Genomic DNA, 23,689 nt, shown 5'->3' with positions numbered 1-23,689 from the left:
CTTTTTAATTTAGCTCCTAGCTGCTCATACTCCCTATGTAGAACCTCTTTCCTAGTCCTATCTATGTCATTGGTACCCACATGAACCACAACAACTGGATTATCCCCCTCCCACTGCACGTTCCTCTCCAGCCCTGAGCAGATTTCCTGAACCCTGGCACTGGGCAGGCAACACAGCCTTCTGGACTCTTGCTCTTGACTGCAAAGAACTGTGTCTATCCCCCTGACTATACTGTCACCTACCACCATTACATTCCTATTTACTCCCCCCACTTGAATGGCTTCCTGTACCACAATGCCACGGTCCGTTTGCTCATCCACCCTGCAGCCCTCACTCTCAGAGAGTCATAGAGAGATACAGCACTGAAACAGGCCCTTCGGCCCACAGAGTCTGTGCTGACCATCAACCACCCATTTGTACTAATCCTACAGTAATCCCAGATTCCCGACCACATCCCCACCTTCCCTCAATTCTCCTACCACCTACCGACACGAGGGGCAATTTACAATGGCCAATTTATCTATCAACCTGCAAGTCTTAGGTTGTGGGAGGGAACAGGAGCACCCGGTGGAAACCCACAGGGACAACTTCCAAACTCCGCACAGGCAGTACCCAGAACAGAACCCAGGTCACTGGAGCTGTGAGGCTGCGGTGCTAACTACTGCGCCACTGTGCCGCCCCAAACAAGTCCTCCAAACAAGTTGAAAGAACCTCAAACCTGTTGGACAATTGCAAGGGCTGAGGCTCCTCCACTTCTGCCTTCTCAATCCCCTTACCTGCCTTACTCGCAGTCACACCTTCCTGTCCCTGACCACTGACCAAATCAGAAGATCCTATCCTAAGGGGTGTGCCTATCTTGTGGAACAAAATGTCCTGGTAACTTTCCCCCTCCATGATGCATTGCTGTGTCTGTAGCTCAGCCTCCAGCTCATTGACTCTGAGCTGAAGCTCCTAAAGTCACAAACGTGTTTGCCATGGATCACACTGGCGTCCACCAGCTCCCACCTAGTGCAGCCACAACACATCACTTGCCCTGCCATTTTTTATTCTGTGTTAATTTATTTTTCTTAATTAATTTATAATGAATAAACCTCACTGCTACGAAGCCTCACACTAATGAGCTTTACCACTGCTGGTAAGCCTTACTATTAATAATAAAACCTTACTAATAAATTACTTGAGTTTCAGAAGTTTCTTATTCTTATTATTTCAGTTAATGTTACACTAACCCCAATTAAAATTCCTTCGTTTAGATAAGAGAAAATGTTCAACTAATCACTTACCTTCTTTGCTGGAATGCCACATGTCAATTCCTCTTTCCTCCTCGGCACAGAATTCCCACATGAACCAAATTCCCACCATCACATTCTGACTACGTCTCACTCTCCATGCGCCCCTTACTTTTGTTCTAACAACTCAGCTAAAAATTAACATTAACTGAACAGTACTTAGAGGTAGCTAATACACTAAATTACAGAGACAGGAACTTCCCATTAACTTATTAACACACTCGAAAACTGTACACCGCATTTATACATTACACAGTGTTCTCATTGAAAAGGTATCTTTGCGGTTAAAAGTCCCAAACTCCTCCCAGCTGCCATGGGTTGGATCTCCCAGTGTCCTTCCTAATGTCAATATCCTCTTTACTCACTTCTTCCAAGCACATCCGACTAGACATCCATTAATAAGGCAACCTCTGGTGACCTTGTTGGTCTTTTCTCCTTTGCAAACCTCGACTTTCTAATTGTGTTCAGATCTTAGCAGCCTTTTGCTGTATGAGCGATCTGAGAGCAGCTGCTTTTCTCTCTCTTTTAAGGTTGTGCACCTCTGCTGGTCTTTCTTTCTTCCTTTCAGCCGTCAGAGCTAGGAAAGCCTTTCAAATTTATCCAGATCAAAAGTCAATAGTCATTTTGCCTTTTACAATTCTCACAGTCCATAAGTCTGACCACAGCAAAACTATCTGGGCCTTCCTTTGTTTCCAGGTGTTAAAAATTGCATTGTAGAGCCCCTGGCTCTCTGTTTACAATCTGAGAGTCTGAAAATGAAATCCATTGTCCATCAGGTGTTACAACCTTGCACACTGCTTTTAAAAAAGGGTCTTTGATCTGGGTTCCTTGTGCTCATGGTAACCAAGACCCCGAGTTGTCTCTGGACTGATTTTATACTGCATTAAAGATCACAGCTTTTAAAACATAAGCATACTACAAAGTCCATTGTTCATATAAATATCTCAGATCTATTTTTTCTCCCCTTGTCCAGTCTCTTCGCACCTACATCTGCATTACTTCCAACGCCCTTTGCCACTTTAACAGTTTCCAGTTTCCTGGCCCGAACCATCTTCTCTTCACGATGGACATCCAATCTCTCTACACCTCCATTCCCACCAGGCCAGTCTGAGGACTCTCCATTTCATCCTTGAATAGAGGCCCAACCAGTCACCATCCATCACCACCCTTCCTCCGCCTGGCTGAACTTGTTCTTACATCAAACAACTTCTCTTCAAACTCAACACACTTCCTCCAAATGTAAGGTGTTGCTATGGTTATCCATAAGGGTCCTAACTATGCCTGCCTTTTTGTGGGATATGTGGAACATTCTTTGTTTCAGAAACACTCAGCAGGTCAGGCAGCATCTGTGGAGAGAAAACAGAGCTAATGAAAGGTCACCAACCTTTCGAAAGGTCATTGACCTGAAATGTTAAGTCTGTTTTCTCTCTACAGACACCGCCTGACCTGCAGTGTGTTTCCAGCATTTACTGTTTTTTGTTTTTGTTTCAGATTTCCAGCATCCGCAGTATTTTGCTTTTGGATTCTTTGTTCCATTCCTACTCAGGTCACCTCCCTCACCTCTGTTTCCAGTACATTGATCACAGTACTGGTGCTGTTTCTACTCTCGTCCTGAACTGTAAAATTTCATCAACTTTGCTTCATTTCTACCCTTCTTTCTCTTTCGCAAGGTCCATCTCCTACTCTTTGCTTCCCTTCTTTCACTTTTCTGTCTCCATTCTGGAGATAGGCTGTCAACCAATATCCACTCTGATCTCACTGACTCCCAAGCTACTTCGACTATACTTTCTTGCACCCCAGTTTCTGTATGGACTCTATTCCATTCTCCCAGTTTCTCTGTCTCTATCACATTTGTTTTGATGATGCAACCTTCCATACCAGTGCTTCCGATATGTCTATCTTTTTCCTCAACTGAGGATTACCTCCCACCATGGTTGACAGAGTCCTCGACGGTGCCCATTCTATTTCTCACAGTTCTGCTCTCTCTTCTCCCACTTCTCAGAATCACGATAGGGTTCCCCTTGTCCTTACCTTCCACCCTACCAGCTCCACATTCAAATCATCATTTGCTGCTATTTCTGCCACCTCCAGTGTGATGCCACCACCAAACACATCTTCCCCTCCCTTCCCCTTTCAGCATTCTGAAGTGACCATTCTTTCTCCGACACCCTGGTCTATCTCCTCTCTCACCCCCAACAAACCCTCCCCTTCCGACAGCACCTTTGCATGAAAACTCAGGAGATGCTACACCTACACTTTCACCTTCTCCCTTTTCACTATCCCAACCTAAAATACTCCTTCTAGGTGAAATGGCGATTTACTTGTACTTCTTTCAATTTAGTACACCGTATTCACTGCTCACTATGTGGTTTCAACTATACAGATAATGTAGACGAATGCAGAAAAATTTACAGCACAGGAGGCCATTCAGCCCATCATGTTGTTAGAATGCTGCTACCCTGTAATGCCAAGAGTATCGAAACACACATATATGTTTTATTTTACCCTTGTATTAACCTAAGGAACTGTTATGCCTTGTGGGTGCAAATAACATTAAGAAAGGGATGGTAGGAGAAGCGGAACAATTAAAAGTGAAGTAATGTGTAATATGGCTAATTAAATTAAATTAACAGAACAGCAGAAATAAGAACAGGGCAGCAAGAAAAGGCAGCTGTGTTCCCATGAGAATGTAGATTTGGCACCTCAATTGAAATGGGATAAGGAATAAAGGGAACCTTTCACAGGAATCATCAGGCTATCAAAGGCACTATAAAGTATAAAAGTGGTCCTTTTGTATTTTGTACTGAAAAAGGTCCAGGAGTATAAAACAACAAGGGGTCATGAGAGACAGACTTGATCCAGGTGGACAACAATGAATACATGGCATCTTTACAATTGGCTAGGTTAAGTCAGGTGTGAGTCCACAAGTGGCTTAAACTGCTCGCCAAAGGCTTTTCTGTGCAAAGAAAGTATAAGAAGGTAGTCCTTGAGCACAGAGATTGTACAGTCATTCGGCCAGTGGTCTGGGACCATCCAGCAGATGCAGCCAAGGAAGGGACGAGCTAATGGAGGTATCCCATATGTCTCACACTAACCAGACGAAGGTGCCTGGGGCATAGACCGGCAGGGGTAGACTTATGGAGATTGTGACTTCTTACCCAGGGTATAATGGGTAATATAATTCAGAATGGCACATTGTAAACCACATTAAATGAAATATATATAATCACTGTCACCAATAAGGATCGTCAAATCATTTAGAACTGAGGAGTTAAAGGGTTAATTAACCAGTACCCTAAAACTCCAAAAAATTGGTGACGTCATGGTAGGACTTTACAGATAGTGTTTTAATACTTATATATCTTTATCCAGTGTAAGTGGGATCCTGGGGCCAAATGGCTGGTCATCTAGCAGTTTAGAAAGGGAACCTTTGGGAACGTAGGGCCATCTGATCTACCAAGAGTAACAGCGATCAAGTGCTATGCACAGCTAACCTGACAGACGAAGAGTGTGCTGGGGCAAGGAGCTAGGGAAGCTCCCTGTCACTGACTTGGTGTCATTCCTCACGAGTCCTGATGAGGTCTCGTAGCTAAAAGCAGTCAAATGGATCTGCAGCATAGTCCCTCTGGGAAAGATTAAATTTTAAAAAGCGAAGCGTTTATTGCTTACACAGCTCACTATTGCATACAGAGAGATGGAAGAGGGAAAATGAACCAGAAACTAGAGACCAACAATGGTAATCGAAGCTGTGTGCTGGTAGCAGCAGCAAAAGCTCTGGGAACTCATTAAATGACGGAAAAGAACAACTAACCAGAGGAAGGGGTTCAGTTTTTATTCTCATTGATGAGGGAGCCCAGCATGTCAGTGCAAAAGACAAGGCTGAAGGATTTGCAGCTAGAAGTGCCAAATGGATGATTTATCTCTGTCTCCACCAGAGGTCCCCAGCATCACAGATGCCTGTATTCAGCCTATTTGATTCACTCCATGTGATAATAAAGAAATAGCTGATTGCACTGATCGCAAAGGCCCTGACAATATCCCGGCTGTATTACTGAAGACTTGAGCTCCAGAACCAGCCACGCCTCTAGCTAATCTTTTCCAGTACAGCTACAACAGTGGCGTCTTCCCGACAATGTGGAAAATTGACCAGGCATGCTTTTCCACAAAAAGCAGAATAAATCCAATCCAGCTAATTACTGCCCATCAGTTGCCTCGCAACAATCAGCAAAGTGATGGAAAGGGTTGTTGACAGTGCTATCAAGCAGCACTTACTCAGCAATAACCTACTCACTGATGCTCAGTTTGGGTTCAGCCAGGGACACTCGGCTCCTGACCTCATTACAACCTTGGTCTAAATGTGGATGAAGGAGCTGAACTCAAGGTGAGGTGCAGGTGACTGCTCTTGACATCAAGGGAGCATTTGACCGAGTATGGCATCAAGGAGCCCAAGCAAAATTGAAGTCAACTGGAATCAGGGGGAAAACTTTCCACTAGTTGGAGTTATACCAAGCACAAAGGAAGATTGTTGTGGTTGTTGGAGGCCAATCACGTCAGTCCCAGGACATCACTGCAGGAGTTTCTCAGGGTAGTGTCCTTGACCCAATTATCTTTAGCTGTTTCATCAATGACCTTCCCTCCATCATAAGATCAAAAGTGGGGACGTTTGCTGATGATTGCACAGTCCTCACTACCTGTAACTCCTCTAAGATACTGAAGCAGTCTGTGTCGCATGAAGCAAGACCTGGACAACAGGTTAAGCAGAAAGTAACAATCACGCCACACAAGTGAGATCCAATGACCCTCTCCAGCAAAAGGTCCCATTGATGTAACCATCACTGAAACACCATCAATGTCCTGGAGGTTATCATTGACCAGAAACGTAGCTGGACCAGCCATTTAAATAATGCGGCTCCAAGAGCAGGTCAGAGGCTTGGACTTCTGTGGTGAGTAACTCAACTTCTGACTCCTCAATGCCTGTCCTTCACCTGCAAGGCACAAGTCACAACTGCCATGGAATACTCGACCCTTGCCTGGGTGAGTGCAGCTTCAACAACACTCAAAAAGCTCAATGCCATTCAAGACAAAGCAGGCCCCTTGATCAGCACCTCCATCAACTACATTAAACATTCAGTCCCTCCACAGTGGCAGCAGTGTGTACCTTCTACAAGATGCACTGCAGCAACTCATCAAGACCCCTTCGACAGCCTCTTCCAAACCTGCAACCTCTCCTGGAAGCTCAATCATTGAGCATGTTCAAGACAGAAATCAATGGATATCGGGAAACTAATGACATCAAGGGATATGGGGATAGCGCGAGAATGTGACTTGAGGTAGATGATCAGCCATGATCGAACTGAATGGCAGAGAAGACTCGACGGGCTGAATAACCTACTCCTGCTCCTATGTTCCTACCACCTAGAAGAACAAGGGCAGCTGATGCAGAGGAGCACCCCCCCCAAGTCACACCCCATCTTGACTTGGAACTATATCACTGTTCCTTCACTGTTTCTGGGTCAAAATCTTGGAACTCCCTCCCCAGGAAAGAGTTAAATATAATTCTTAGGGCTAAAGGAATCAAGGGATATGGCGACACAGTGGGAACAGGGTACTGAGTTTGGACGGTCAGCCAAGATCGTATTGAATGGCTCGAAGGGCTCCTGCACTAGAACATCCAGATCCCTCTGAACCTCAGCATTCTGCAGTCATTCTCCATTCAAATGATATCTGCTTTTTTATTCTTCCTGCCAAATTGAACAACTTCACAGTTTCCCACATTATACTCCATCTGCCAGGTTTATGTCCACTCACTCAACCTTTAAAAATGGCGCCCGTGCCTGCGCACAGGCAGCTGACACCATTGCAGGCACTGGACAACTCGCCCCCTCCATTTGATTGTGGGGGGGGGGGTGAGTGGCAGGCTGCCCTGGCTATTTAAATGAGCCACTGCGCAGGAGATCGCCATTTGTTGAGCTCACCGCCGGAAGTGACAGCGAGCTCTTAAAATCCAGCCCTATGGTCTAATATGTCCTGTCTTGCATCCTTTTGTTCTTTTCCTCCCCTTCCTCCTTTCCTTGCCTCTGTACTTGCTTTACACCAGTTACATCTCTTAACTTTTTCCAATTCTGATGCAAGGTCGTTGACCTGAAATGTTAGCTCTGTTTCTCTCTCCACAGATGCTGTCAGACCTGCTGTGTACTTTCAGCATTTTCTGTTTTTATTTCAGATTTCCAGCATCCACAGGATTTTTCTTTTGACAAAGGGTTTTGTCCTGGCATTAAACCTAATGTACAATGCCAATTCAGTCGAACAGCTATCCTACAATAAGAAGACACCTTGCATATGCTCTCATTTTAGGATTGTAATTTCACAACCTCCACTGTGGCTAACTTCAAGTTTAGCAAAAATCCTGTATTAACTTAGCTGGAGAGTGAGAAAGAAATGAAAATAAATCTATGGAATCCAGCCTGTTCAAGCATTAATTCTGTTAGTGCAGGTAATTTTGTAAGTAGAAACAGGAAAAAAAGGCAGAAAAAAAAGACCAGCTGAATGGTAAAATTACTGTTCGTCAACATATCGTCTCTGACATTATTCTAGTGCCTATTATGTTAAACTGATTTACAGAAGAAGTGAACATTGGAGGGCTGTTTTTGCAAAATCATGAGGGGTCTGGATAGAGTAAACATAGAAACATAGAAAATAGGAGCAGGACTAGGCCATTCGGCCCTTCGAGCCTGCTCCACCATTCATTATGATCATGGCTGATCATCCAACTCAGTAACCTGTTCCCGCTTTTGCCCCATAGCCTTTGATCCCTTTAGACCCAAGAGCTATATTTAACTCCTTCTTGAAAACATACTATGCTTTGGCCTCAACTGTTTTCTGTGGTAGCGAATTCCACAGGCTCGCCACTCTCTAGGTGAAGAAATTCCTCCACATCTCAGTTCTGAAAGGTTTACCCCATATCCTTAGACGATGACCACTGGTTCTGGACTCCCCCATCATCGGGAACATCCTTCCTGCATCTACCCTATCAAGTCCTGTTAGAATTTTATAGGTTTCTATGAGATCCCCCCTCACTCTTCTGAACTCCAGCGAATATAATCCTAACCGACACAATCTCTCCTCATACGTCAGATCCACCATCCCAGGAATAAGTCTGGTAAACCTTCGCTGCACTCCCTCTAAAGCAAGAACATCCTTCCTCAGATAAGGAGACCAAAACTGCACACAATATTCCAGGTGTGGCCTCACCAAGGCCCTGTATAATTGCAGCAAGACATCCCTGCTCCTGTACTTGAATCCTCTCGCTATGAAGGCCAACATACCATTTGTCTTTCTTACCATCTGTTGCACCTGCATGCTTACCTTCAGCGACTGGTGTATGAGAACACCCAGGTCTCGTTGCATATTCCTCTCTCTCAGTTTATAGTCATTCAGATAATAATCTGCCTTCCTGTTTTTGCTGCCAAAGTGGATAACCTCACATTGGGAGAAACTTCTCGTTGGCGCAAGGGTCGAGAAAAGGGGTCACTGATTTAAGTTGAATGACAAAAGAACCAAAGGTGCCATGAGTAAGAACCTTTTTACACAGTGTGTGGTTAGAAGCTGGAATGCACTGCTCGAGAGTGTGGGGGAGGCAAGATTCAATCAGGTTTTCAAAAGGAAATTTGATAATTATCTGAAGAGAAAAGAAATGCAGGTCTATGGGGAAAGTGTGAGGAAGTAGGACTAGCTGAGTTGATCTTGCAGAGAGCTGGCGTGGACACAAAGAGCCGAATGGCCTCCTTCTGAGCTGTAACCATTTTATGATTCTGTGATTTAATGATCTTTCTGGCACTAAGTATGAATGGAGCACTCAAAATTCACTGCTTCTACCCAGCTCTGGTTTTGCAAGGATTTTCTGTCCTGGACCATTTGGATGTCCCAGGGGTAGTCTCAATGTACACTCATACTTGGTCTAATGCTACAGTAAGACCAGAAAAGTCTGGGCAAGCTACTGGCCACAATTATTGGGATCTTCTGGCTGCTGCTGAACTTCAGCAGCTAGAAGGTTACAATGCAATGTCAAGATCCTGGGGTAGAACAAAAATCTTGGAGATGGCCTCCCTGAAATTCTTTGACCTGTCCCAGGTTCCCTGCAAATCCCCAGTGAGGTTTGGGGGCTAGGCCATAGCATCATCTTTTCTGGCTGCTCCTGTGCTGGGGCACCAAACAGTGTACAGATTGCAAGATGAAGTGGAACTGGGGAACAAACACCTCCTCCTGCCTTATTTACATGGCGGTCAGGTCTGTGCTACACCAGTTGCAGCCAGGTTCCACCTCAGTATAGCTGTGGAAATCCCCTTTCCTGAACTTTGCTCACTGGGAACTGAGATCCATGGGGGCAGGAGCTTGAAAAAATACAGCTTTTCAGATTAAACCTAACTGTCTGAAAGCATCTGCACCACTTTCACATTTATTTAAAAGCACCAGGTGTTTACATTTCTGGTCTGCAAATCACATCAATCATAATAACCATCTGTCACTTTTGTGATGCATATTGTAAATATACCTATCTGCCATACAAAAGTAATGAACACTGGCTATTATGAGTCTATAAAATAACCGATGAAGCTGTTACAGTACAAAATAAATAAAAGATCTTTCCAGTATTTGGGTGAGATAATGAGTCCCTTCTAAAGCTGCTGGCACTCCTAATGTATGAATGTGTATTGTTAACAGACATATTGTATATCTATCAGAAAGAAAATGAGAAGCAGAAAACAGATGAGAAATGGATGATGGGGACAAAAAAATCAAAGTAACTGAAAGGATATATAAAATCATGCATGAATAAAAAGGAAAACAGGATGGAGTAATACAGTGAGAGGTTAAATAATGGTAAATAATGGCGGAGGAAAAGCCAGACTGATGACTCTCAATTAGATAATTCTTTTCTCAATTAGCTTTTGAATCTAATATGTAAGTTTTCATGAGTATACAGGTGGACTACAAATAGAATAAAAACACAAATAGTGCTTTTATTGGGCACTTTGGTTACGATTCATGACCTTCCCGCGCTGGTCCCAGTAGAGGTAGGCAGCACGGAAATTTCAGGTTGCCTCCTCATTTAAATGATAGTGGTGTGCTGCTCAACATGACCTGCACTATTAGTTAGCTGCACAAGAGGGGCCTAACAGTGAGCCAGGCTAGCGCCTGCTGTAGTTAGCCTCTGACCTTCAAAGGCAGTCTGTCCCTCGTAAAGAGAAATTGCACTGATTAACTGAAGGCTGAAAATAGCTCATATTGATCCAGTCAAATTGAAGGACCATGGAACACAAGGCCAGGGATAGGGCTCCAAAATACTCAGATGCTGTACTGGAGGCACTACTGTTGGAGGCAGACTCAAAGAGAAAGGCCATGTTTCTGCAGGGGGCCAGGTGGCCCTCACATCAAACCTGCCAAAGGGAATGGAAGCCTGTGGCAAGGGAGGTAAATGCCCAGAGTCCGCCCCTGTGATAGCAGTGCCAGAAGAGGTTTAATGACCTTAAACATGTGGTCAAAGTCAGTGAATGCAGCTTCATATCACCTCTCATACCCATCAAACCACCAGCCTAACACACTGCTCAGTGGACCAGACCCTCATCACTCACTCCATAGCACTCAGTACTCACGCCTAATATTCACACAGTCCATCTCAACCACCCACGCTTTGAACAGACATCAGCCTCACACCCATTTCTCGCTGCTTCCACGTACCTCCAGCTATTCAGTTATGGCAGACACATCAACTAAACAAAGTGCCACACAATCACTGACTGACATTCTGCTCTGTCTCTTGCAGGACAAGCTCGCCCATAACAGAAAGGAGAAACAGGGGGCGCCACAACTCCAACCAATCAGCCTGACAGAGGAGATGGTACTCTGAATCATGGGGTCAGCTGCAAAAGTACCACTGGCATCTGGCATTGCTGAAACTAAAGAGGATGACAGTAAGTTGCTACATTTTACCCCTACCCAATTTCTTCCTCACCCTCATTCTGAGATGGGTTGGCCATGCCGAGGTAGGACAATCTGAAGCCAGGACTCAAAGCCCAGAGCTGTTTGAGGTTACCCTGCAAGGCCATCTGTAGTCTCCCCCACTGAAAGTCAGCAACCTTCCACCAGCCATGATGCAACCACTGGGGTAGAAGCATGAAAACAGGCAAAAGCACCCACAAGACAGGTACTAAGGGATGCACAAGTGTGAATAGTTCATTTCTGTTTGTATAATTGGATATATTGTTGGATAAAGATGTTATGGGAAGGTTTTTGTTGGTAGCTTTTAATGTTGAATAGTGGCTAAGAGAACACTGTGATGGGGTGGCTCAAGTGGATATAACAGTGAGTAATAGTGTGGGGAAATGGCATAACTGAAATCTCTCTCACAGCCTGTCTGGTTTCGAGGAGTCCAGGATGTCTCCTCCTTGCTTCCTCCTCCTTCTCCCGAGTTGGCCTCCGGATCCCTGGAGGTAATGGTTGTGCCCGCATGATGGTGAGGTTGTGGAAGATGGAGCAGACTGGTGAGACGATGGAGTAGTGGTAATGCTGCTGAACTTGTAATCTAGAGTCCCAGGCTAATGCCCTGGTGGAATTTAAATTCAATTAATTAATTAATTTAAATAATCTGGAATTGAAAGCTAGTAACAGTGCCATGAAACGATCATCAATTGATGTAAAAACCCATCTGCTTCACTCATGTCCTTAAGGGAAGGAAATCTAGCCTATTTGTGACTCCAGACCACAGCAACGCGGTTGACTCTTAACTGCCCTCTGAAAAGGCCTTGCAAGCCATTCAGTTGTTCAGGGCAACTTGAGTTGGGCCACAAATACTGGCCTCGCCAGCAATGCCCACGTCTCTCAGCAGCCAGCCTCTGGCTCCTCTGCGTGGGCCGAAGATGGTAGGTCGGGCCAACTGGCACAGGACAAATGCATCTTGGCAGCTGACAGGATAGCGAGCATTCACCGAAATGATGGTCTGTGCACGGTCGCACACCAACTGCACCTTTATAGAAAGGAAGCCCCTGTGGTTCCGAAATCTCTCCCCGTTGACATGGGAGGCCTGCAGAACCATGTGCGTGCAGCTGATGGCGCCCAGCACCATTGGGAATCCAGACATCCTGGCAAAGCCACGTGCCCTTTTATCCAGCTTGTCCTTCCTCGTCAAAAAGATCATAAATTGCCCTCAACTGGAATAGATGGCCTCTGTGATCTTCCGGATGCAGAATGGATGGCTTACTGAGAAATTTTGGCAATACCTCCTGCTCCCACCTGGAAGGACTCGGAGTCATAAAAATTGAGGGCAACAGTGACCTTCTCGGCTACTGGCAGGGTTACCTTCACCCTGTTACGAGGCTCCAGATCAGGTTGAAAGAGGTGGCACAGTTAAGTAACCACCTCCTTGTTGAACCTGAGTCACCTCACACATTGCTCCTGGGTCAGGTGTAGGAACGAGAAGTGCTCTTTAAAAAAACTCTTGGTTGGGTAGGGATTTCTGTCTAGTGCCTTCCTCCTCCTCCCTCTTCGCAAAGCTTATCCTCCGTTCATCCTCTATTCCATTTCCTTGTCATATTGCAGACCAAGAGGTAATGCCACACCACAGCCCCCATACCTGGGTCAGGTATTCCTCTGTCCTTCCTGACTGTAAGCACCAACTCTCAAAAACCAACTACAAAAACACAACACAGTACTTCCACAAGCTTAGCCTCAGCATAAGTAAATCAAAAACACCTCACTTATTGAATAACCCTTTAAATAATGCTGGTGCAGGGCCTTTCTTATAGCTGAAGGCTTGATCTTTGTTGAGTAACAAGTGAATTTGTTCAATGGACCTGTGTGGTCCAAATTTGGCAGTTGGGCATCTCATCAGCCGAGAGGCTGTGTGACAATCTCTGTTACTTGTGGGGCACACAGGGTATGCCTGCATAAGCACCCTTCTCAAGAAGATCAAACATGTCTATTAACACCTATTTCCAAAGATTTTGTATATCAGTGAGGTTCCCCAAGCATGGGTCTCATATGACCAGGTGCAATTCAGGTATTAAACTGCTGGGATTCCTGAAGATTGTCTGCAAGGATAACCCATTTGAACGGGCTTTAATGGATCTTCCATGACAATGATCTTAATGAGTTCCAATAGTTTTACATTAGACTTGTAAGTGGATAGACACTCGGCTGAATTTTACAGACCCTCTGACATCAGTCGTTGTAGCTCTGAGAGAGGCCCGCCATGGACGTCGACATCGGGAAGGCCCGGCCCCATATTGCCAGCGGTGGCGAGGCCTCGTGGCGGCCCTCCCATCGCTCGGCGATGGGAGCCCAATTTAAAAATGTAAATTAATTTAAATAAATGAATTAATTCCTGTCAAGCTCCCGCTGTCCAGAGATCCGAGACAGAACACTGGTGGAGAGGGTGAAGTTGGTAAGTTTTTCAGCACAGGGGGTGGGGGGAGAGCAGGGGGGAGTGGGGTAGCGGATGGTGGTAAGGGTTACAGTGCACAGTTTATGAACTTTGCAGGGGAGGGGCGGGGGGAAGGTCAGAAGCACAAGGTAAGTGTTTTGTGGGGGGACCGGGCAAGGAATTAATTCTATGGTTATTGGGGGGGGGGGTGAGGTGACAGAGGGTCAAGATTAATTTATTTAATTTTTTCAAACCAATCTCGCTTTAAATATTTAAATTGAAGGGTAGGGCTCGAAGGCCTTTAAAAATGGCGTCAGCTCCTCCGCAAAGGTGGCTGACGCCATTGCCAGGGATGGACGGCTTGCCCCCTCCACATCATCGGGGTGGGCAGTCCTCCCCAGCTATTTAAATGAGCCACTGCTCTTAATATCGCGGCATCACCGCGTCGTGCGACCCGCGCAGGCGGATCACCGTTTACGTCCGCCGCTGGAAGTATAAATTTCAGCCCATTGCCTGCACCTGACAGCTACATAGTATAAAAGCTTATGTTTTCAAAAAATTATGAATTTAAAAATACCTGGCAACATAATATTTACCACAAGAATTTAATCTATAACTCTACACATTGTATTTGAATCTTTATTCATGATTCTACAATTAAGTACATTCAAAGCAAAAGCATTTGTGTACACATAGGAAGGTCCTGCAATGTTTGATTTGTTCAGAAAATTCATTTTCCTCATAAATTGTAAAACAAAGTTAAGTCTAGCCAAATGTAACTCAAAAAATATTGATCTACATAAGAATAGTCCTGCACACTAACAGCAACTCATTTTCACCTTCAAAGCTTGTGCAGTAAACTGAGGGAGCAGATTGTTCACTCAATACAGAACATGCCCGACTTTCATTTCCATTGAAATCTATAACAGGCAGGTGAGTGGAAGGGGCACAGGCACAGAATGTCAAGTTGTCACCCTTTGTAAGTTTCCCCAAGATTTCAGCTGAGCTTGCATTTTCAATAGACATAGGCCTGTCTAAGGCATGCTAATGAGGTGGGATGAGGCATTCTTAATGGCCTGCCTTAGTTTCCTGTGTATCTTATTTTTGGATACCCCAAGGCAGAGGCACCCGATGAACGTGGTGCTATGGCCTGCCCCAGATCCTCACTGACTGGAGGGTCTGTAGAGAAATAAATGAGTACACTGGAGATTTTTCATTAATTGTGTGATCCTCTGGATTCCATATTCAGGTAACTAAACATGAAAAAGTTACCGTGTAGGTGGCAGGAGATCCCTAAGTCTGATTTTCCTAAGTGATGGCTTCACTGGCACAGGCTGCCCCAGGGCAAACCACCGTTCAAGTGAGGACCTCAAACAGATATTTGGCTCAGCTCCTTACTTGCATATGCAAAAGGCCTAACACCTGCTTCAGAAATGGGTAACAGATGCTTATTTTTTCTCTCCTAATATGTTGGGCAGTGCACATCTGGACAGAAATGTGTGCGTGCTTCCTGCCTGCCATTTAGTAGGCCAGGTAGTGCCTGGAAATCAGGTACTGTGCAGTATAATTCATAGACCATGGAATTTACATATTACATATTAGGACTGATTTTCTGAAAGCCCAATCCCAGCTCAGAGTTACAGCGACTGGCAGTACTTACCAGAAAATCTCAGGTGCTTGTGTCAGGAAATTCAAATAATAACGGACAGGAAATCATGGGGAATGTGCCTTTGATTTTCTAATATATTCTCTCAATGAATGAGACTAGCACAGAGTTCTGAATTTTAGAAAAACTTAAACTGTGGTAACAAAACCGAAGATCACAAAGATTAAACTGGGAAATCTCAAGCAAAAACAAAAATGAGAATAAATTGTTTTTCCCTCAGGATAGATTGTGGAATTGACTCCCATCATTATCAGTAATATAGTATGTTAACACCTTTAAAAGAGAGCCAGCTGAATATCTAGTTAATAAAGAGATTTATGATAAATATATACAGAATCCAGTGATCTCTGTATTTTTGGAACCAAGGTGAATGTCATTTGTGGAATCAACCCTGAACGGTTGAATAAGGTAGATTGTAAAGTTAACTGATTTTCTTTAATGTTGCAGAATTATCTTTGGGAATGGGGGCCGATCAAATTTCATGCAGTGTTCCTTCTGTTTATCCACTTCCATTTGGAGATTAAGTAGGTTGGGAAAAATCCATTGTATAAAATTTTCACATTGTCTGTTGGAAGTAGATGGCCTTTCCTCAGCTACTTGGGCAATTCTGCAAATTTGGCACTTACAGCAGGCAATGTCACCTGCAGAGAGCACATCATGGAAAATTGGTGGGGCACAGTCCATAATTTTCTGCCCATTCATTTTAATGGATAAGAAATTGTAGTGATCAAACACAGGCCATGACTATCTGTCTACAAATCAAATGTAAAACTGTTGGAACTCATAAGATAATTGTCATGGAAGATTCATTCAAGCCTGTTAAAATGGGTCTTCCTGGCATGCCCACAATTCCCTTTATATTCTCTTTTGCTTTTATGCAATGTGCAATTCCACTTGACTTGTTCAAGGGAAAATTACAAATATTCATATGCATTCCGCTGGTCACTGACTATCTGCGCTTAGAAGACAGATGTATTAAATTTCGATGGTAAACTAATGAAATAATTTATGCAAGAGATAATCATTTATAGAATTCAGAAATTAATTTGTTATTCTCCAGATCATTGCATCTGTATCTACAAGAAGAATCCTGTAATAAAAAATTTTAATGGCCACTGTGAAACAGAGTCATTCTCCAGATCTGTCATTACCTTTCTGGTTAGCCTAAATGTAATTATACATTGCTCTCAAACCTTTGTTTGTGCAGATTTTCACAAGGATGCACCCTTCTGCTTAATTTCCTCCTCTATGGTTGTATTTTACATGTTTCTGTTCTTCCTCAGAAACTGAAATCATTTTGCTTGGTCCAATAGCAAAAAAAAACCTGACTGGTGGTCTTCGGTTTTTAAAGCTCAGGTATGGGGGTCATTTGAACAATGCGGTTGAACACTCACAGCTGTAGTTGTGTAACAGGTACACCCTCCCCACAGAGGTAGCATAATCTTGCAGCATCTAGTAGTGGCATCCTGCTGCTCTGAGAGTGGGAGCCAAAGGCAGCTCAGGTATGAAAGGTCAGGGAGCACAAGTTTTTTCAAAGTTCCTTGGCACAATATTAGGTCCTTATCATAAGAGCATTCCACCTGGGATTGATTGCCATTTGATTTTATTGAACTTTGAGGCACAATTAGGCAAAGAAGAGAACCTACACCTGCTCTCATTAGAGGCAAGCAATGAGCCAATTAAAAGCCTATCGAGGTTCCTCGGGTAGCCCAGGAACATTCCAGACATGACTCCAAATTACTGGCAATACATAAGGGGGTGTTCACCGTAGAAGTACCTGCTCCCAATGCCGTGATCTCCCACTTGCCTCCCTACTCCGAGATTGCAATTTGTGATGTAGTTAAAAAAAGAGCAGAAATCTAACAGATCTGGATTTCTGGCATGTTTTCTGACCACCTCAGTGGGAATTCCACTATACTTGCAGCAAAACCTTCACACAATACCCAGACTGTCATCCATATCCTAATAATTTGCTAACTTGGTACAACTTAAAAGTGTTATAAGTTGTGGATCTCCAAAAACACAAACCTACTATCTACAGAACATCATTTTTCCCTGAATGTTACAAAGAAATTTATGATTGAAAATGAAGAGTTTTAAATTTTTTTTTCAGTTCTTGCTGGCTTTCTGTCCACATTCACGTTCAGTCGTTCTCACCTATTATAAAATTCTAAATAACTTACAGGTGGCTTAATATTGGCATTTAATATTGAATGAGATCAGCTCAAAGAAAAGAGATAGAGCAACAGTAGCAATGCTCATATAATATATAAAAACAAGAAAGGCTGGAACCACTCAGCAGGTCTGGCAGCATCTGTGGAAAGAGAAGCAGAGTTAACGTTTCGGGTCAGTGACCCTTCTTCGGTTCCGAAGCATTTCTTGTTTTTATTTCAGATTTCCAGCATCCGCAGTATTTTGCTTTTATTATAGCAGCAATGCTCACCTGCTCTGATGTGTAGGCTACCAGCTTCGACATGATCATGGCTTCTTCAAGATCAGGACAGTCTGCTTGAACTTGCGTAACCATCTTCTTTCTTGCAGCAAGAAGTGCCACCAATGTACTTTCACTGGCTGTGCCCTAAATAAACAATTAATGATCATGAATTGCCAGCCATTAAATAGTTATAGGCTGCAAAGTTTGGCTCCTTAGCACCAGGTTTTCCATGCCACAAGTCTCATTTTGTTTCCAAAATGGCATCTGTAGTGCACTTTGCCAACAATGTTTACATCCCACGAACAAATAAAACACAATGCACACACATCTGGTGTAGGCCATGCCAGACACCATTTTGGTGAGGGTGTTGATGCATGTCATTGAGAGATACAGCACTGAAATAGGCCCTTCGGCCCACCGAGTCTGTGCTGACCATCAACCACCCATTTCTACTAATCCTACATTACATTAACCATCAGCCTCAAGAAAACGAACATCATGGGGCAGGATGTCAGAAACGCTCCATCCATCAATATTGGCGACCACGCTCTGGAAGTGGTTCAAGAGTTCACCTACCTAGGCTCAACTATCACCAGTAACCTGTCTCTAGATGCAGAAATCAACAAGCGCATGGGTAAGGCTTCCACTGCTATGTTCAGACTGGCCAAGAGAGTGTGGGAAAATGGCGCACTGACACGGAACACAAAAGTCCGAGTGTATCAGGCCTGTGTCCTCAGTACCTTGCTCTACGGCAGCGAGGCCTGGACAACGTATGCCAGCCAAGAGCGACGTCTCAATTCATTCCATCTTCGCTGCCTTCGGAGAATACTTGGCATCAGGTGGCAGGACTATATCTCCAACACAGAAGTCCTTGAAGCGGCCAACATCCCCAGCTTATACACACTACTGAGTCAGCGGCGCTTGAGATGGCTTGGCCATGTGAGCCGCATGGAAGATGGCAGGATCCCCAAAGACACATTGTACAGCGAGCTCGCCACTGGTATCAGACCCACCGGCCGTCCATGTCTCCGTTATAAAGACGTCTGCAAACGCGACATGAAATCGTGTGACATTGATCACAAGTCGTGGGAGTCAGTTGCCAGCATTCGCCAGAGCTGGCGGGCAGCCATAAAGACAGGGCTAAATTGTGGCGAGTCGAAGAGACTTAGTAGTTGGCAGGAAAAAAGACAGAGGCGCAAGGGGAGAGCCAACTGTGCAACAGCCCCAACAAACAAATTTCTCTGCAGCACCTGTGGAAGAGCCTGTCACTCCAGAATTGGCCTTTATAGCCACTCCAGGCGCTGCTTCACAAACCACTGACCACCTCCAGGCGCGTATCCATTGTCTCTCGAGATAAGGAGGCCCAAAAGAGAAGAGACATTAATCCCATATTCCCTACCACATCCCCACCTTCCCTCAATTTTCCTCCCAACTATCTACACTAAGGGCAATTTACAATGACCAATTTACCGAACAACCTGCAAGTCTTTGGCTGTGGGAGGAAACCAGAGCACATGGCAGAAACCCACACAGTCACAGAGAGAACTTGCAAACTCCGCATAGGCAGTACCCAGAACTGAACCTTGGTCACTAGAGCTGTGAGACTGCAGTGCTAACCACTGTGCCACATGTGCAGGAGTATCCACCTGAAATATGAACAGTAGGCAGATTGTGACATCAATCAATTTATAACACTGATTTGATGCCAGTATTGCCATTTTGGAACTCAAAGATCCAGCTAACGCCCTCTACTAAACTCACATATCTGAACGTGTGTTCAGCAGCAGGAAGGACACCCAACCATTGCTACTGAAAGGGATCATCAACTATTTACAGGTTAGTTGTTGATCAAGTTTTATTCGCTTTTGCTGCGATTGTAGAAGTGTTCAGTGGTTTCTGGAATTGTTTAAATTTGCTAAAGGGAGTGGTGTGATACGTGCTGAAGGACTTTGCCCTGGCATCAAAGATTCTACATAAACAATACTCCCAGATACGGTGTAGTCACCTGCATCCCTCTTGGACTACAGCAGGACAGAATAAGCAGAGGCAACACAGAGCAGGTAAAGTCGCTGGAACTGGGAGGCGGAGGAGGTAGAGGGGGAGAAGGGCTCTCAGTAGGAGGCCCTATCTGTCCAGGGTGTTCAGGGAGCAATTCTCCTACTTAAACCTTAGCAAGGAACAATGCATCAGACATCTCTGCTTCACTAAGGGCATCCTCAATTAAATCTGCCACCTGCTACAGCCACAGTTGCAGTCTTAGAGCAAGGTGGGGACGGCATTGCCAGTAGCTGTCAAGATAACCATGGCATTAACTTTTATGTATCAGGTTCCTCCCAGGCTGGAGCAGGAGATATCCTGCCTGCATCAGAAACAATGGAATGCGCTAACTACAAATTGCGATAATTATGCCCGTTTTCGTGACTTTTTCAAATTTGTGTCACTATTTTTGAAAATTGGAAAAGTAACAAAGGCTCCATTCATGGGTTGATAATGTGAAGGATGTTTTACAGAGTCCATTCCAAATCAATACTCTCAAACCTCTTTTTATTTGGTCTTTTAATACAGATTCCAGGAGTCTGGTTTTCCTAGATCAATGGCAGATTTGTAGATCTAATGGGCTAGATGTTCTTCCACTATACCACATGAAAAACAGGTGATATGGATGTAACTGTGGAAAATCAATGGCAATCAGGCAGAAAGACAACCTCTGCATCCGTGCCCCACCACGGATTTTTCTTCCTCCGAACCCAAATGTAAATAATGGCAGGGAGGCAGGTCTCAGAAACATACTCAACCTCCCTGCCATTTACTGCTATTACTGCTGATCCCAAAGACCAAGAGGAAAGGGGTGACAGTAAAGCCGAAGGTAACTGCAAAAGGCCCATTGCAGCCTCCTTTTGAAGGGTAGGACTCAGAAATGTCCACTTGTCCCTCTCCCAATGCCCCAAAGTTGTATCTTTCTTCAGCTTCAGCTCATCTAAATGCCTAAAATACATTATCTTGTCAGATCTTCAGGGCTGTTCTGCCCTCTTCACTTTGGAGTCCGCTTTTTCCAGTGTCCCACTGTAGCACTGACAAACCTCGCTCCCTGGCAATGGCTTGTTTCCTATTGAAGGCAGTAACCCCATCAGGAACCTGCACTTCATAACTGACAAGTGTACCATTGGTTTATGGAAAATAGATTCAGCAGCAACCAACTCGCATCCGCTACTACAATAAAAGAGCTACTGGCAAACATGTGCACAAGGTTAAAATGTACTGTTACACAGAAATTAATTCATTTTAAATACCAGCAATTTGTTAACCTTAGTTAATTATAAGACCATCATCATAGCACTATTTAATGGCTGATGGTCTGTGACTTTCCATCAGAACTGGGATTAGTTAGAAATGTAATAGGTTTTGAACAAGGGAAAGGGGGGAGGATGGAGAAAAGAACAAAAGGGAAGGTCTGTGATAGGGTGGAGGGCAAGAGACATTAAATGACAAAAGAAGTCATGGTGCAAGGCCAAACACAAGAACACAAGAAATAGCAGCAGGAGTAGACCATCTGGCACATCGAGCCTGCTCTGCCATTAAATAGGGACATGGCTGATCTTAGGCTTCATCTCCACTTTACGTCCACCCACCATATCCACTGATACCCCGAAAAACCAAAAATCTGTCTATCCCAGCCTTAAATATATTCGACGATGGAACATTCACAGCTCTCTGGGGAAGAGAATTCCAAAGATTCACAACACTTATCCTCTTCTCAGTCCTAAATGATTGGCCCCTTATCCTGAGATTTTGCCCCCATGTTTCAGGCTCCACAACCAGCGGAAACAATCTCTCAGTGCCTACCCTATCCAGCCCCTTCAGAATCTTGTATGTTTCAATGAGATCGCCTCTCATTTTTCTAGACTCCAGAGAGTATAGGCCCAATTTGTTCAGCCTCTCATCACAGGACAACCCCATCGACCCAGGGATCAATTTAGTGAACCTTCACTGTACCGCCTCCAATGCAAGTATATTCTTTCTTAAATTCGGAAACCAAAACTGGACACAGCACTCCAGATGTGGTCTCACCAAAACCCTGTACAATTCTTTATTCCTGTACTCTAATCGCCTTGCAATTAAGGCCAACATGTTATTTGCCTTCCGAATTGCTTGCAGTATCTGCATTCTAACTTTCTGCGTTCCTTGTACAAGTATACCCAAGTCTCTTTGAACATCAACAGTTACAAGTTTCACACCTTTCAAAAATATTCTGCTTTTCTATTCTTATGACCAAAGTGAATAACTTCACACTTCCCTACATTATACTCGATCTGCCATCTTGTTGGCCACTTACTTATCCTGTCTATATAGAGTCATAGAGTTATACAGCACAGAAACAGGCCCTTTGACCCACCGTATCTGCGCCAGCCATCAAGCCTATCTATTCTGATCCCATTTTCCAGCACTTGGCCAGTAGCCTTGTATGCTAAGACATTTCAAATGCTCATTTAAATACTTCTTAAATGTTAGTCACAGCGTTATATGGCTCAGAAACAGGCCCTTCGGCCATCGTGTCCATGCCAGCCATCAAGCACACATATATTCTAATCCTATTTTCCAGCACTTGGCCCGTAGCCTTGTATGCTATGGCATTTCAAATACTCATCTAGATACTTCTTAAATGTTGTGAGGGTTCCTGCCTCTACCACCCCTTCAGGCAGTGTGTTCTAGATTCCAACCACCCTCTGGGTGAAAAAATTTTGCTCAAATCCCCTCTAAACCTCCTGTCTCTTACCTTAAATCTATGCTCCCTGGTTATTGACACCTCCGCTAAGGGAAAAAGTTTCTTCCTATCTACCCTATCAATGCCCCTCATAATTTTGTATACCTCAATCAGGTCTCCCTCAGCCTTCTCTGCTCTGAGGAAAACAACCATGATGTATTTACCCTGAGCATTAAAGTATAACTATCTATAATATATTAAAAGTTCTATGTATACAATGCCATAACACACACCCTGTAACATTTTTGTGAACTGCTTCTCATTCACAATTAAGCAGAGTCAAATTTACTCTACCTTTGTGCAAGTTGATTTGTCTTGTTGTCCAGATATTTCAATCAGACTTTCAACATGTCAGTCTTCATCCATATATCTCTTTGCAGCCTCTCTGTGTCCTCCCACAGCTTACCTTTCCATCGAGCTTTGTATCATCAGCAAACTTAGATACATTACTCTCTGTCTCTTCATCTAAGTCATTCATATAGATTGTAAATAGCTGATGCCCCGCACTGATCCTTGCGGCACTCCACTGTCCGCTGTCTGCCAACTTGAAAATGCCCCATTTATACCTATTCTTTGTTTCCCTTCCATTAACCAATCATCTATCCATGCTAATATATTACCCTCAACTCCATGAGCCCTTATCTTGCCTCTTAACCTTTTGTGTGGTATCTTATCGAATAACTTTTGGAAATCCAGGTATGCTACACCTACTGGTTCCCCTTTACCTACCCTACTAGTTACATCCTCAAAAAATGCAAATTAATTTGTCAGACAGGATTTCCCTTTCGTAAAACCATGTTGACTTGTTCTAATCATACTGTGCTTTTCTAAGTGCATTGTTAAGACTTCCTTAATAAGATTCCAGCATTTTTCCAATGACTTGATGTTAGGCTAACTGGCCTGTAGTTCACTGTTTTCTCCTCCCTCCTTTCTTGAAAAGCTGTGTATCATTTGTCAACTTCCAATCTGATGAGACTATTCCCAAATCTAAGAAATTTTGGGAAATCATAGCTGGTGCATCCACTATTTCTGCAGCTATCTCTTGTGGAACCCTTGGGTATAGGCCATCAGGTCCTGGGAATTTGTCAGATTTTAGTCCCTTCAGTTTCTCCAATACTTT

General features: G+C 44.0%; 1 protein-coding gene across 3 annotated transcripts in view; it reads right to left on the bottom strand.

The window, feature by feature from the left end:
- Positions 1–23,689, bottom strand: part of LOC137346938 (aromatic-L-amino-acid decarboxylase-like) — a 187,536-nt gene that overhangs the window by 122,411 nt on the left and 41,436 nt on the right. For 2 of the 3 annotated variants that reach the window (XM_068010897.1, XM_068010908.1), the window contains one exon: positions 17,817–17,951. The exons of the other annotated variant lie outside the window; for it this stretch is intronic. In XM_068010897.1, coding sequence (XP_067866998.1) covers positions 17,817–17,951 — 135 coding nt within the window. The remainder of the gene's footprint in view (positions 1–17,816; positions 17,952–23,689) is intronic. 3 annotated transcript variants of the gene reach the window in all.

Source organism: Heterodontus francisci, chromosome 2, assembly GCF_036365525.1.
Source record: "Heterodontus francisci isolate sHetFra1 chromosome 2, sHetFra1.hap1, whole genome shotgun sequence".
NCBI classification, from domain to species: domain Eukaryota; kingdom Metazoa; phylum Chordata; class Chondrichthyes; order Heterodontiformes; family Heterodontidae; genus Heterodontus; species Heterodontus francisci.
This window is presented reverse-complemented; position numbering and strand designations above follow the sequence as displayed.